The following is a 16,062-nucleotide window of genomic DNA, read 5'->3' on the forward strand; positions in this document are numbered from 1 at the left end:
GAGAGAGAGAGAGAGAGAGAGAGAGAGAGAGAGAGAGAGAGAGAGAGAGAGAGAGAGAGAGAGAGAGAGAGAGAGAAAGAGAGAGAGAGAGAAAGAGAGAGAGAGAGAGAGAGAGAGAGAGAGAGAGAGAGAGAGAGAGAGAGAGAGAGAGAGAGAGAGAGAGAGAGAGAGAGAGAGAGAGAGAGAGAGAGGGAGAGAGTTTGGGGTATGAGAGTGTTTGGGATCAAATTTATGTAAACGTAAAAAAAAAAATGGTGAAAAATATCAAACTTGAACAGAAATCCAGCAACATTTTAGTTTCTTGCTTGTATAAATCTTTCTCACTTTTGATCCTGGTTGGCGAAACATTTCCTCAATAAAGATTCCCATAGATTGGACAAATGTCTCATTATTCAACTTGTCTGGTTTCTAAGTCATTTACATCACATGAAACAAATGCTGAGTGCCTCTTCTGACCGGGTTCAACCATCACTGCTATTATATTGATCCTCCAAATTCTCAGATTCAAATTCTGTGGTTAGTTTTTCCCAGGTTCCAGAAGAGCAAGAAAACTGTCTTGGGTTCTTACCACTACACACAGACACTCGGTTTATATTTCCCCCACACTCTCGCTTTACTTCTGTTTTTTATGAGATGGGTGACTCCATGACCTATAATTTTCTGTATTGTATATTATCAGGTAATTAAATGATACATTGTACCTCCACAGGATTCTCTTAATACAGCTAACGTTTTAATGTCATTTTATGTACATTTATCTATCTTAAAGTGGTTAATTAATAAAAAAGTATAAGTATACATAATATTCGATTAAAGGCATTTGGTAATTTACTTGTTCTTTATTTTAATGCTTTGGAATATTTATTTCATTTATCTACTAAAGAAACTTATGCAGAAATTACTGGTGTATAATGGACCTGTTAAAAATTGTGGGTGAATATTTGAAGATTTTGCTTAATTATAAGGAAAATACTTTTGTTTGGTTTCAACTTATCGCTAAGTTCTAGACGTGATCTGATATAGATCAACGTTGATTAACCTATTTGTGTTTGGTTTATGTTCTAAGGAGTGTTCAGCTGATTAAATTCTCACTGGCGTTGATTTGTTGTTGCTTACTAAGTCGCTACCTCCTTCTCTACTGCGGTCTACAACTTAATGCTTATGACAAGCATGAAAATAGGTAGTTAGAGGCGATGGCAACGTTACAGGTGCAATTTCCAAGACTGCTTGTAAGAAGTACCATGTACCTGCTAGCTTAATGGGCCCAGAGTCCAGTGGGGGTTCGTGCGGGGGTGCTGTGGAACTGCAGCACCTCCTGTTTTCACTCGATATTCTCGATAACATTCAATATAATGCGTCTTTTTTTCTTTAATTCTTTCTTTATACTTGTAAATTATATAATCAAAGAATTAATGAAAATAGGGGGTGCTGCAGTTCTGCAGCACCTGCACACGAGCCTCCACTGGCCCTGACACACAAATTATCAGAACTTCCTGTCTTCTGTTCTGACTTCCTTCCTCGAGGGGTCGCCAAGTATCTTATCCTCTATATCGAGAAGCACTGTTGTATCTCAAAGTGCCTGTCAGCCCACCTTTTTCTTCTCGTACAAACGTTGAGTATTCTGGCCCACTTGGTAACTTATTTCTCTTGCTGATAAATGCATTAAATGTCCTATTCTACTCATTTTGCTTCCTGAATCCAGCTCTGTTCCACTAAGAGCCAGCAACCGTTTTCTCTTATTTATTATTAACCTCAGGAGCACTTACAAAAATGCCGGGTCAAGAGTCAGCCTCTTAGCGGCTATTCTTGAGTGAATGTAATCCGTTATGTCTTCTGTTCTTTTCTGTTTCCTACTGTTTCAGTTTTTTTCACCGAAACTGATTTTTATAGATGCCGTTGCATCTGCGATCGGTCAGCCTTACTACCCTGGATTCTTCTTATCTAATTGACCTTTGTTGTTAGTATGCAACCCAGACAAACATGTGTGTGTATATGCGAAGAGCATAATAAGGTAACATAAACCGTCGAACAAGAACAAGTCGAACCGGTTCATTTACATATTAGACTGACGTAGTCATTGAACGTAGTATCACCAGACTCGATAACATGAAAGTCAAGCTGTTTCTTACGACGCCTGATAGTTATAAAGATGGTTATAAATCCCCCTTTTGCTCATACGTGGTTGCTCTTAATTTCAATATTACAAAAGCCTGCTCAGCATGTGACCATTGATATTGATGGGTATATATCCCTATAAAATGTACACTCAATACTTAACACTTGACACGTGGAGCCCACTTTCACATTTCTTTTTTCTTTGATCAAAAACTGGCGCTGTACTCTCGATATTATTGTAACTACACTTCAGTGCACTCTCATTATGTCTAATTTCTCAGTCACAAAACATTAAGCAATGTATCTTTGTATCAATGGTATTGTTGACTTTCTTATTATTGCTCCCTTCATGTTGGTTAATTGACTAAATACCTACAGAAGCCTAACAACTGGTTGCTCATTCTCAAGTCATTCTTTCTGGAATTTCTAGTGCTGCACTGCCTCTACTAGCTGTTAGCAAAACCACAACTAAGGCTCTCCAGTAACTACCCGCGGAATGCTATTGCATGAAAACCCACAGTTCAATTACCAACAAAAGTTACTCTGTCGCCTCGCATGGCACCATAAAACCTCATTGTTTTATGATGGCAAATAAAACAGAAAAATAGAACAAAACCCAAATAAAACGGTTAGGAAATTATTGAAGGATCTAATCAACCTTTCATACTTACTGCCACTAGTGTGACGGTGCTCGGTGGGAGTGGCCATGACGGTGTAACCAGTGACGGGGGCATATGCACAGTGGGTAGGCGGGGGAGACCACCACACCCTGACACCACCTCGCCCTGACCCACGGCACGACGCTCCCGCCGGTGGACATGATGGTGCTGCGACAGAAATAGAAAACTGTAAATATTGTATTAAAACAAGTACTGCATGAATGTCTGCATCTGAATAATAGATGACCTTTAGAAGGGTAACTCCAGCTAAGAAGACCAGATGGCAGCCACAAGCACCTTGATGGATTCCCCTTGCTACTCTGGAGGAACAGTAAGCAAATAGTATGATGCTTCACATATAAACTACTATGGCCGACACTAGCCTCCCAAAACATTGAAGCTGAACGGGAAGGTGCTACCAGATACAGAGAGACCCGTTTACCTTATGGACTACATGATCTTGAGTGCTATGTGAAAAGAGATACCGAGAAAGCTTTTGGAGGTGTAGGATGAGACAGTAGCCTGAAACTTGGTGACGGCTGCCACAATATTAGAAAATTGTTGACTGTTAAATCCTGATTAATACAGTACTCAGCCTGCCATACACACCCATCATAGTTCTGTATATATGTCTGTAAGTGTCCCCTTTATCTCTATGTCTCAAGACCCTTATCATACATCTTCTTAAAGTTATGTATGGATCCCACCTCTTCACTCTCCAGATTGTTCCACTTCCTGACAATCCTAAGGATGAAGAAAATACTTCATAGTGTATAGTATAGACATATATGTGGTTGCATGACTGATCAGTTATTTATCCAATTAAGTCATTAGTTGAAACCAGTCCAAGAAACTGCCATCCCATTCCCAGTTAAGTGAACTGCTTACCTCTGACTTCAAACAAGGTAGTGAATGTCGGTGTAGGTGCGTCTTTCATGAGCTGAAGAGCAGTGGAAGATTTTTCACATGTGGACAGTACCAGTAATATACATACAAATACGCATTCATTAGTACTGTTAAGAAACACTTACCATTTTGAGGTGTTGCGGTCTGTAGACTATTAACTTCCGTTATGATGATCACCAAATATGTCTTGAGCCACTGGCTTCACCTTGCTTTTGTCCAGGATAAAAGTTGCCCAGTTATGTATAGTGACAACTAAGAGTAGTCTCATTCACGTTATAATGTAAATAGTGAGCGGTAATATTTTTCATTGTACTAGCTTAGTATAGGGTAAATAGCCCTCTTTAACTAGGCAGTTAACTGACGTGACTGGGCGAGGTTCATTCGTCTACACTCTCATTGTTACATGTGGTGGTTCGTGAGTGGCATGGGTAGCCTGCGTACCCTGGTTGCTGGTACAAGAGGGTGCCTACTATTGTTACTTTGTGTAGGCTGGGATAAAAGTAATTATAGATACTAAACTAAATTAATTTGTCTAGCTCAAACTTAGCTGAAGTACTTAAAAAAAGTGGTACGGAGGAGGAGGTGCAGAAGCTGCTAAGTGACCTTGCTACCACAATTTAGTGATGTAGCCTATAAAGGCTACATCACTAAATTAATCTTATAATATATAGTTGCAGAAGAACGTGGCAGTGTCGGGTGCAGTCACTGTCTACCATCGACTCTCTCACAGAGAATTTGTCGGGAAAATAGGTGCTTGATTTTCCCATATCTAACATCCCTATGACTCATCTGAGTTTTCAACTTTCAGTTGTGCCCTTTTCTTGTGTCCCATCTCTGAAGCATTCTGCCCCTGTTCACCTTATCAAATCCTCACAGTAGTTTGTACGTCATAATCATATCTCCCCTAGCCCTCCTGTCCTCCAATGTGTGTGTGTGTGTGTGTGTGTGTGTGTGTGTGTTTAGCATCTCAGGCAACACATATTTTGAAAATCGAGAAACATTAAGAAAATATTTCTACACGATGTTTGTCATAAGTTATCAATGGTAAGAACACTGGAAGAGCGACCAGGGCGGCAGTAAACACTTGCTCTCTTGCTTCTGCTGGATCAAATGGTCTGTTTGTACTGGTGTAAGCCAGCAAACATGTAACTGGGTGATGTTTACGTGAAACTCAACACATTTCTCTTCAACTGTCTTAGTTGTGTTAACATAAGAACGTAAGAAAATAAGAAAGAAGGAACACTGCAGCAGGTCTACTGGCCCATGCGAGGCAGGTCCAATTCTCCCACTGGCTTAAGCCAATGACCTAGTCAGGTCAGGTCACATTCACTCAAGGAGATCAATTCTCCTCTCATTTGACAGAATTTTTGGAATGATCTCTACAACACAAAAATATTTTTAAGATAGATTAATTACTCCAGCTATATTTTACAGGACAATTAAATTGACCAAACTTTCTAAAAATCTTCTAATTACATAACGAAATAATTTTCTTCTCAAAGTATTTTATTGACTTAAATTTCCATTTTTTCACTTTTTTTTGGCTATTTTGTTTTGGTGGGTAAATAAGACATTATTTTATAATTAAAATTTATTAATGTTATATTTAATTCTTTGAAAAAGCGAACTAACAAAGGTCTAATTTTTGCATCTTTAGAAACTAATAATTACCATTTATTTTTTCATATTTATCTAAGATATGTAATTAGCTCTGCTTAAGAACAAGTCAATATAACATTTTTGTTAAATTGTGAAACATAACTGTTATAATAATATAAGAATCGTTTCCAAGACTGGTAACGTAACTTTTTCATTCTATAAATGTTAGTGGTGTTTTAACAATGTTTACAATACAATTCGATTTAGATAACTCACAAAGTAGATAGTATAGTCTACTCGCTGCTGTTGCCGATGGTATACACTCAGCGTAACAGCTAAGGACATACTAGAGTAGTATGAGAGGGAATCGGCTCCCTCTCATAAGTTGTAGTGTGTATTCACCATCGTAGGAAGTGCAGTGTACTCACTATCGTGAGTAAAGGGAAGTACTCAACTTCGTAGGTGGAGTGTACTTCCCGATGAAGAAAGAGAAACTTACTCACTTTCGACTGAATGGAGTCTACTCACCATCTTAGAAAGTGCAATTTAATCACCTTCCATGTAATGGGAATCTACTCGTTGTAGACAGAGAATCCCAGTTACCGCCTTAGTTACTGGAAACTACATGAAGGCTGCTCAATGAAGTAGGTAAAGAAATCTACTCACCATCGTACGACGTAGAGTCTACTATCCTGGGTGAGGAGAGTGGTCCTGGACCTGCCCTTGTGAAGGCTCTCACAGCCACCTCATATAGAGAGGCTGGAGTCAAGTCCCTGACCTCATACTGCTCCACCGCCTCTCTGTCTCCTGTGTTCAGGTGAAGGGGAAGTGATGGATCAGTGGTCAGAAGATGAACTGTTGAATCAGTGTTCAAGGGTATAATGTTGGAACACTGGTCAGGGGAACACATAGTGTTGGGTTAGTCAGTGGGTATATGGTGATGGATCAGTAGTCAAGGGAACAGTGGTGGATTAGTGTTCAAGGGGACATACACTATTTGATTAGTAATTAGAGGGAAACATTATTGGATCAGTGGTTAGCCGGACACATTCACGGAGAAGTGGTCAAGGGAACACAGTGATCGAACAGTGGTCACGGAGACACAGTGTTGGATCAGTAATTAGGGAAGACATAATGATGGATCAGTAGTAAGGGGGACATGGTGTTTGTTCAGTTGTAAGGATGGACACTGGGATTAGTGGTAAGGGAGCTACAAAGCGTCGGATCAGTGGTCACAGGAATAATGTAGATTAGTGGTCAGACGAACACTAATTGGATCAGTGGTCAGGAGACACAGGGAGTTGGACCATTTTGCATAAGACACATGATATTTTGTCAGCGGTAAGTGAAATACTCGGTGTTAGATCAAAGGTCAGTTGAGAACCATGTATCAGTTTTCGTTGGGGCGCACAACATTGGATCAGTGATCAAGGGTGACGCACCTCGCTTAATCAGGGTAGTTGGATTCATTTTCAAGAGACATAAAATGTTAATGAGAAGTCAGTGGGGACAGAATATGGCGTCAATGGCCAAAGGGGATATACAGTATAGGATCAGTCATCATTGATCTCAGCACCGAAGCTGTGGTTATGGAGACAGTGTTGGATCAACTATCAGGAAGACAGTACAGAATCAGTTGTAGATGGCAACTCTTATGAACAAATTTGAGGATTAGTCGAGCATGCCCACTGACCCAGGTGTGGACGAGGACGACTTGTGAGTACAGTTCTCAATATAAACAGAACAAAAGTTCTGGCAATTTATTGAAGAATACGTTTCTCTTGTAATAAATATCCAGAACTCATCCTAAAACTGAAAGAAAATATTTAAAAGAGTAGAGATCAATTTACGAATATTAGGAATGCTAAAGCAAAGGAAAGTACGTTTTTAAGGTAATGATATTAAAGAATGGTAGGAAGATGTTATGCAGAAGTTGATTAAAATAACGTTGACCTCATATATTACCTGTGAGGTCAAAGTTACATGTATTAGGATGCCCAGTCAGACCACAGGAATCAAACTGATAATGAAAGAGTCTTTAATAGAAGAACAACCTCTGGAATTGACAACTCAAATGAGAGAATTACAAGACTTTCCATCATCCACCTCCACTTATAAAAAACGTGACTGAAGATAAATAAAAATCTACAATCTTGTTCTCTACATTGTAGGCAGATATCAGTGTGTTGCTGACTCTTTCTGATTCTTCTGACTTTTGCTGAATGTGCTGACTGATTAAAAAGTTAACCAATGGCTATAGGCTAGAAATTTAGTCACTATTACAGAAGTGTGCATATTAATTGGGACAGTGATGAAAATAAATTTTTATTAAATAAAATGGTAATGATGTAACATTATTATTATAATCAAAAAGAAGCGCTAAGCCATAATGATGTAACAGATAATTGATTTAATAAGAGATATGACTACACTTTGCTGCACACACATTACACACATTTTGGCAAGTTATTTATGGTAGCACCAGGTCCTAATAACAGCAGCAATTTGATTCCCCAGTTGAAAAGTCTTGTCTCGCGATCCAGTGTTTGGTTATTGCTCATAGATTCTCAGGTGGGTTGAGGTCAGGAGAATTTCCGGGTCAGTTTAGAACGCTTAACTCACTCTCTTCGAAGAATGTCAGCATTTGTCTGGAAGTGTGGCATGGAGAAAATTCCTGCTGTAAAATGCCTTCTCCATCAGGAAAGCCTATCCACAATGGAATAAATGAGTTTCCAGGATTGCCTTCTATTTGTCACTGTTCATCATTCCCTCAACAATAACAAGCCATACAGGGTCTTTAGCAGTGAAACTTCCCAAAAACATATTCTTAGGTGGGTGTTTTGGTGTTTGTTGAATGTGTCCATTCCGAAGACATTCGCCTATGCTCCCTTTCACTACCACTGATCTGTACCCATGTGCTTCAAAATGCGCCTCGTCTAAAAAGATAATTTTCCTCTTTATCTGTCGTCCAGCTCAGCGCAGCCGTTATCTCTTCATAGCAGCAGCCAATAATGGTTCCTTTACTGGCTTCCTGGCAGTTCTGCTAACTTCAAGCCATTATCGAGCAGTTAAAGAATCAACATTTACGCCAAAGATCTGCGCTGTAGATCTTACAGGGATCTTCACGTTATTTCTCATGATAGCCTTGCCATCGTGAGGTGTTGCCTTGCGTTTTCTTCTTTATCTTCCTCAGCTCAGCGTCCCTCAATCACCAGTGTCGTCAGTTGTCTTCAGACTCCGACCAACAGTTGATTTAGCTGTCCTACATTTTCAGCAATCTGTCTGAAACTCAAATCAACATTTTTTGTAAGAGTTATATTACTTCCACACTTCCTAGGTGTAACATCTACCATAAATTTCAGTAGTAATCATGAACTGAAAGGGAGAATGTGGAAAAATCACATTCACAGGAATAGGAATAGCCTTACAGAACAACCGCTTTTGTAGCACTTTGGAGAGTCGCAGTTTAACACTACAACTGGATGATTGGCAGAAGCCGATAGCAATATCTTCTGAGAAGGAAAGATCCCAAGCTAAATTATTTAAGCCGGAGATTAAGACATGAGATAATCACAAAATTTCCTTATGTCCCAGTTAGTTTGCACACTATTGTAATCTCACTGTAATATAGGCCATTTGAGGCTAAAACAATAAATATCACAGTGACAATCCTCCATGCTTGTATGAGAACCTGAAACGTCAACAGCAGTCAATTATATGTCCGGGGAGTGTAAAGTATAGCAAGTTATCTTTATATTTATTTAATAAAAATTATTCTTGGTGGGCGTGGATTATATAAATATTATAACGGACCATCATGAATGGTTCAAGATATAGTTTTCTGCAGTTTCCAGGCGATAGTTTCAGCATATGTCTATCTATCTATCTGTCTGTTGATATATTGCAGGGGAACAGTGCTGATGCAGAAGGCAAGAGATCAGTGCTGATGTAATGGGCATGGGAACAGTGCTGATGCAGCGGGCAAGGGAACAGTGTTGATGTAGTGGGCATGGGAATAGTGTTGATGCAGCGGGCAGGGGAACAGTGTTGATGTAGTGGGCAGGGGAACAATGTTGATGTAGTGGGCAGGAGAACAATGTTGATGTGGTGGGCAGGGCAGCAATGTTGATGCAGTGGGCAGAGGAACAATGCTGATGCAGTGGGCAGGGAAACAGCATTGATGCAGTGAGCAGGGGAACAGTGCTAATGCAGTGAGCATTAGAAAAATGTTGATGCAGAGGGCAGGGAAAGTGTTGATGCTGTGACTAGGGGAACAATGTTATTGGAGTTGACAAGGAAACAGTGTTGACGCAATGGGCAGGGAAACAATGTTGATGCAGTGAGCAGTGGAACAGTATTGATGCTGTGGGCAGGGGAACAGTGTTGATGTAGTGGCAGGGGAACAGTGCTGATGCAATGGGCAGGGGAACAGTATTGATGCAGTTGACAGGTAAACAGTGTAGCATCAGTTGCCAGTGAAAACTTGTTGGAACAAATATCAAGTGGATCCGTAGTCAAGGACACGCAATGCTGTAATAGTTGTCAAGAGACAGGACAGTTTTCGATCAAGGGTTAGAAGAGTACGGCGTTCGGTCATCGGTCAGGGGCACACGATGTTAATTAAGTGGTCAGGAGAAGAGAATATTGGATCATTAGTCAGGGAGATGGGACAGTATCAGATAGAGGACTGAGCTCTAGATCAGTAGTCAGATCAGTAGGCAGAGAACAGAGCGTAAGATCAGTAGACAAGTGGCAAAGCTAGATCAGTGGTCATGGATATACACAGAATTAGATTAGCGGTAAGGGAGACAGGGTTGGATGAGTGATAAGGGGAGAGTGTTGGTTAAGTATTCAAGCGGACATACATAGTGTTAGACTAGTTGTCATGATGACGTGTGTTGGATCTGTTGTTACGACACAAAATGTTGGATCAATGGTCATGTGGATAGTGTTAGACAGGCTATACAGTGTTGGATCAGTTGTCAGTGGGCGCACAATGCTGAATTAAATGGTCAGGGGGAGAATGTAAAAGTTGATGCATGGATAATTACATTATTGAAAATACTATTTTTCGATATCAGGCAGTAAACTGCAAGGAAACGCGAAGGCTGTTTACTGAAACGACATCACTACAAGTGAAAAATAGAAATAGAAATGAAAATACATTATTAATTATGTGCTCATTATTCACCTGCAGCAATCGTGACGGGTCTGGTGATGTAGGTTAGGTGCCCCTGCAGGTTCTGGCGACGAAGGGCGATGGTGTAGCCACTTAGAGGACCGTGGATGAGGTGGGGTGCTGGGGGCCGCCATGACACTAGCAGAGAGCGAGGACCAGCAGCCGCAACACGCACGTTCTGAGGCGCTCCAGAAGGCGCTAGTAATGACCACATAAATAGTGTCTTGCTATACGGAACTGAAAATTCATTCACTGAGAAACAATAATATTTTAGGAGTGTAAAAGCGACATAACAGGACGCGGTTAGGATCATTAGGCACCCAGACTGCTGACTGTGTTCAAGGCAACACATCGATCTGGCCACATCACTAAACGTAGGGTTAGCTCGGTGTTAACTGATGCCTAGCGGGATCATGACTTTTGTATTTAGGTCAGCCATTACGGGCACCTGCATGACCAGTCTGACCCACGTATGCATGATCGCGCACAATGCTCGACACAAAGCAGACATAAATCACAATAGTTGGTGTGGACCTTGCCTAGCCACGAATTACGTCCGCCACCATGTCCAGGTCGTAACTTTCTTAACCCCATCAGGGAAGTCAGACGACCGAGTCTCTCAAGGACGACCGAGTCTCCAGGTTTAACAATTACACTTAAAAAATATACGTCCTCGGCCTCAGATTATTACATATTATAACTACACTCGTTAATTTATTGATAATCGCTAATATTTTAGCGATTTATGTTATTCACTTAAGCCATTGCAAATGATACAAGTGGTAACTCGCCTCACAATACCAGACGTCCAATGCTAATTCAAATTAACTATCGCAATTTCCTGCACACTCACAACTTTTCTTTAGCTCTAGTCAATAATTTAATCAGGATAAGAATTATTTCATTTTATAACTCTCATAATTAATGCAAGGCTCTCAGTGCTCTGTATAGGATTACGAAAACTTTTAACATTTGACCCTCTTAGCTATAAAATATCCACAAATTAAAATAAATGACTAAAAAGAGTGAAATATGATTTATATATATCATCGATACCATTCCTAATCCTTCTAGGGTAGGGTAGGTGCCTGAGCCCGAGCCTTTAGCTCATAAGACTGTCATTCCTATTAGGCCCCTTGGGGCGGGGATGGCAGACCAGCGAGGCCTAGCTTGTGGCTAGGCCTGGGGACAGTTGGTCCCAAAGATGAGGGGGTACTTGTGCCTCCTCCCATGGGAGACCTAGGTCTCAGACACTCCCTAAAGAGGGAGCCAAGGCCGGGCCACCAATTGGAAAAGGCCCGGGCCGGGAGAATACCCACGAATATTTAATAATAATAATAATAATAATAATAATATGATTTATATCGTATTTTCTTCATTAACAAAACCTTTACTAGACAGGTTCTGTGCAACAGCTTACGTGCAATGTCACTCTTGTTAAAAATCATTAAAGTTTTTGTCCCACTTTTGAATCTGATAGTCTTTTCTCTATTTCAAAACATTGAAGTTGCATTCACCTGCAGCTATTGATGAGGATTAACCAATAAAAACAGGCAATACAAATATGATAATCAGAAAAATTCCAGTGACCCCAACTGAGAGTAATTCTTTTACTGTGTTTAGTGATAATTATTAATTCCACAAAATACTTGCTCATAAACACTCATTTATTTCTTACATTTCAAAACGTTGTACCAGTCAATTTCTAAAGTCTCGATTTAGATATAAGACTATGTAATATCCAAAGATATTTTCTGAAATCAAAATTTCTTTTCGAAATCAATCACTCTAAGGTACATTAACACCTTCAATGTGAGGTAACTCAGCCCCATCTAAGGTACATTAACACCTTCAATGTGAGGTAACTCAGCCCCATCTAAGGTACATTAACACCTTCAATGTGAGGTAACTCAGCCCCATCTAAGGTACATTAACACCTTCAATGTGAGGTAACTCAGCCCCATCTAAGGTACATTAACACCTCCAATGTGAGGTAACTCAGCCCCATCAAAGGTACATTAACACATTCAATTTGAGGTAACTCAGCCCCATCTAAGGTACATTAACACCTCCAATGTGAGGTAACTCAGCCCCATCAAAGGTACATTAACACCTTCAATGTGAGGTAACTCAGCCCCATCTAAGGTACATTAACACCTTCAATGTGAGGTAACTCAACCCCATCTAAGGTACATTAACACCTTCAATGTGAGGTAACTCAGCCCCATCTAAGGTACATTAACACCTTCAATGTGAGGTAACTCAGCCCCATCTAAGGTACATTAACACCTTCAATGTGAGGTAACTCAGCCCCATCTAAGGTACATTAACACCTCCAATGTGAGGTAACTCAGCCCCATCTAAGGTACATTAACACCTCCAATATGAGGTAACTCAGCCCCATCAAAGGTACATTAACACCTTCAATGTGAGGTAACTCAGCCCCATCAAAGGTACATTAACACCTTCAATTTGAGGTAACTCAGCCCCATCTAAGGTACATTAACACCTTCAATGTGAGGTAACTCAGTCCCATCTAAGGTACATTAACACCTTCAATGTGAGGTAACTCAGCCCCATCTAAGGTACATTAACACCTTCAATGTGAGGTAACTCAGCCCCATCTAAGGTACATTAACACCTTCAATGTGAGGTAACTCAGCCCCATCTAAGGTACATTAACACCTTCAATGTGAGGTAACTCAGCCCCATCTAAGGTACATTAACACCTTCAATGTGAGGTAACTCAGCCCCATCTAAGGTACATTAACACCTTCAATGTGAGGTAACTCAGCCCCATCTAAGGTACATTAACACCTTCAATGTGAGGTAACTCAGCCCCATCTGAGGTACATTAACACCTCCAATGTGAGGTAACCCAGACAGATGGCTTACACACTAGCACCTACTTGTTCTTGGTGAACCGACGTAATAGGTGACTGAAAAGGCACATAAGCAGTATAATGTGATCCATTATTGGCAACGTTTCGCCCACACAGTGGGCTTTATCAAGTCACAAACAAATCTTTGTGACTGTATAAAGCCCACTGTGTGGGCGAAACGTTGTCAATAACGGATCACATTATACTGCTTATGTGTTTATTTTTCCATTGTGTCGGTATTTTATACCATTTATTTCCAGTAAGAAGGCACAGCTATAATAAAAGACGATCAACTTTTCTAAGGGTCTTCCATTTTTTTCTGTTTGTCACAAAATGAAAAATAATGTACGTGTGTGGGCTGAAGTGTATGTCTTGTTCACGTACAATTTTCCTAACCATATCAGGACTTTACTCTTTGTTTATCTGGAGAGAGTTCCGGGGGTCAACGCCCCCGCGGCCCGGTCTGTGACCAGGCCTCCTTAGGTCAGTGTCCCAGGATGCGACCCTCACCAGTCGACTAACACCCAAGTACCCATTTTACTGATGGGGAACATAGACAACAGGTGGAAAGAAACACGTCCAATGTTTCTACTCTGGCTGGGAATCGAACCCAGGCCCTCACCGTGTGAAGCGAGAGCGTTAACCACCAGGCCACCAGAGCCAATTAGTTTTTCAGTTTAATATAATGATGCAGGTTATTTAACTAATCGGCAGTCTTAAAATGTTGATATTTTTTCTAGTCTGGGAAATCATAAACAAATCTTATGAGAGTGAATTATTCTAAAAAAAATTGTCGGGAAGTATTCTAGAAGTAAATGGATTAAATAGGCCTAGAGTAATATAACCTCATTATTTTAATCAATTAATTTGTTCCGTGAAGACTGTACTAAGAAAGTTAAGAGGCAAGTAAGTTCCCATGTCTTCTAAGATGTTCATTTGTCCACTATAATTACATCGTATTTGCTTTGTCTGTTTCGTTAGGTGAAGTCTAAGATCTTTGTCCATGGTATAACTTAAGTCTAAGTCCTTCAAGATTTGGTAAGCTATACCATGTGATGAATGGTTTTGAAAACCGACAAGTTGAAGAATTGAGACACTTATGCAACATATGAGAATCTTTATTGAAGAAACGTTTCGCTACACAGTGGTTTCATCAGTCCAATACAAAGTAGAAATGGGTAAGGAGAGGAGAAGTTTGAGGTAATCAGTCCCTCAACCTAGAATCGATGTGTTCATAAGTGTTGCATAAGTGTCTCACTTCTTCAACTTGTCGGTTTTCAAAACCATTCATCACATCTGTTAGACACTGCAACATCATGGGATCTTGGTACAAAGACTTCAACTCTTGCCCAAGCTTTGGACGACGACCTACTTACACTAGTGGCAGGTCCCACTGTGATCCCGCCTCCTCCTGCTACTTACACTGGTGGCAGGTCCCACTGTGATCCCGCCTCCTCCTGCTACTTACACTAGTGGCAGGTCCCACTGTGATCCCGCCTCCTCCTGCTACTTACACTGGTGGCAGGTCCCACTGTGATCCCGCCTCCTCCTGCTACTTACACTAGTGGCAGGTCCCACTGTGATCCCGCCTCCTCCTGCTTCAACTCATCTCACCGCAGTATATAAGCCACCTCTCTGGCCCTGTCCTGCACTTCCTACAAGAGTGATGGACTGAACACATTGATTCCAGGTTGTGGGACTGATTACCTCAAACTTCTCCTTTCCTTACCCATTTCTACTTTGTACTCGACTGATGAAGCCACTGTGTGGCGAAACGTTTCTTCAACAAAGATTCCCATGTGTTGCATAAGTGTCTCAATTCTTCAAGTTATACCATGAATTAAGGAAAGATCCTGGACTTCACCTTACGAAACAGACAAAGCAAATGCGATGTAATTATGGACCATATAGATTATAGTGGAAAAATGAACATGTCATCAGAAGGCGGGGGTACCTACGTACCTCTTAATAGCTCCCCAACGAGAAATTTAGCAAAGAATCCCTTAGCAGTAACACTGACAGTTTCCGTGTTAGCAAGATTATTAATTGTTCAATAAAGCCTAGAACTTTATTACACAAGGAGCAGAGAAAGTTCAGTTAGTACGTTATAGTTGCCAGAGCTTTCATAAGCTGTGATTCTGTATCGAGACACTGAAACACTAAGATACACTAGAGAACATCAGTTTTATTTTTTAAGGTGTGTTATGCAGTACATTCTTTTAGTTCTGTGAGGGTCAAGAAGTATTTCCTGCATAAATGTCTTAATTCAGAATTGAACTATAAGCATTTTTGGTTAATAATTTCTGTAAAGCATTTCTCGTCAGTTAAACTAGCTAATATTGCAATGTTTCATTAAGTCTGTACCCACTCCCCATACATACAAATATTAATAGCAACCTTCCTCGAGGGTGGTGAAGACATGCACTTGAGAGGGCTGCGAGACTCCCAGGTCGTTGTGAGCCATGAGACGGACTGCGTAGGTGTGATAGGGAGTTAGACCCGTCAACACGTGCCATGATGCCCACTGGCCCACACTCACGTTGCGACCATGCGATACCCATGACTCTTCCTCAGCTGTGGAGATAAGCAATGGTAGCCACAGTGGAGGTAAAACTTACCGAGTGTTATTTATTATATCAAAATATACTTGTAAGCACAGAGTATGGAAATTTAATATTAAACATAAGATTAAATAAACGAGGACAAGAAGTGTCATGATTCT

At 40.6% G+C, this 16,062-nt stretch overlaps 1 protein-coding gene across 1 annotated transcript in view; it reads right to left on the bottom strand.

Moving 5' to 3' along the window:
• LOC128687121 (cell adhesion molecule Dscam2) overlaps positions 1–16,062 on the bottom strand; it is a 139,659-nt gene that overhangs the window by 63,973 nt on the left and 59,624 nt on the right. The window contains exons 13-16 of the mRNA XM_070098295.1: positions 15,738–15,914; positions 10,471–10,656; positions 5,946–6,086; positions 2,787–2,942 (exon numbers count right to left, since the gene is read on the bottom strand). Of these exons, the coding sequence (XP_069954396.1) occupies positions 2,787–2,942; positions 5,946–6,086; positions 10,471–10,656; positions 15,738–15,914 (660 nt within the window). The remainder of the gene's footprint in view (positions 1–2,786; positions 2,943–5,945; positions 6,087–10,470; positions 10,657–15,737; positions 15,915–16,062) is intronic.

Source organism: Cherax quadricarinatus, chromosome 62 (genome assembly GCF_038502225.1).
Source record: "Cherax quadricarinatus isolate ZL_2023a chromosome 62, ASM3850222v1, whole genome shotgun sequence".
In the NCBI taxonomy this organism is placed as follows: domain Eukaryota; kingdom Metazoa; phylum Arthropoda; class Malacostraca; order Decapoda; family Parastacidae; genus Cherax; species Cherax quadricarinatus.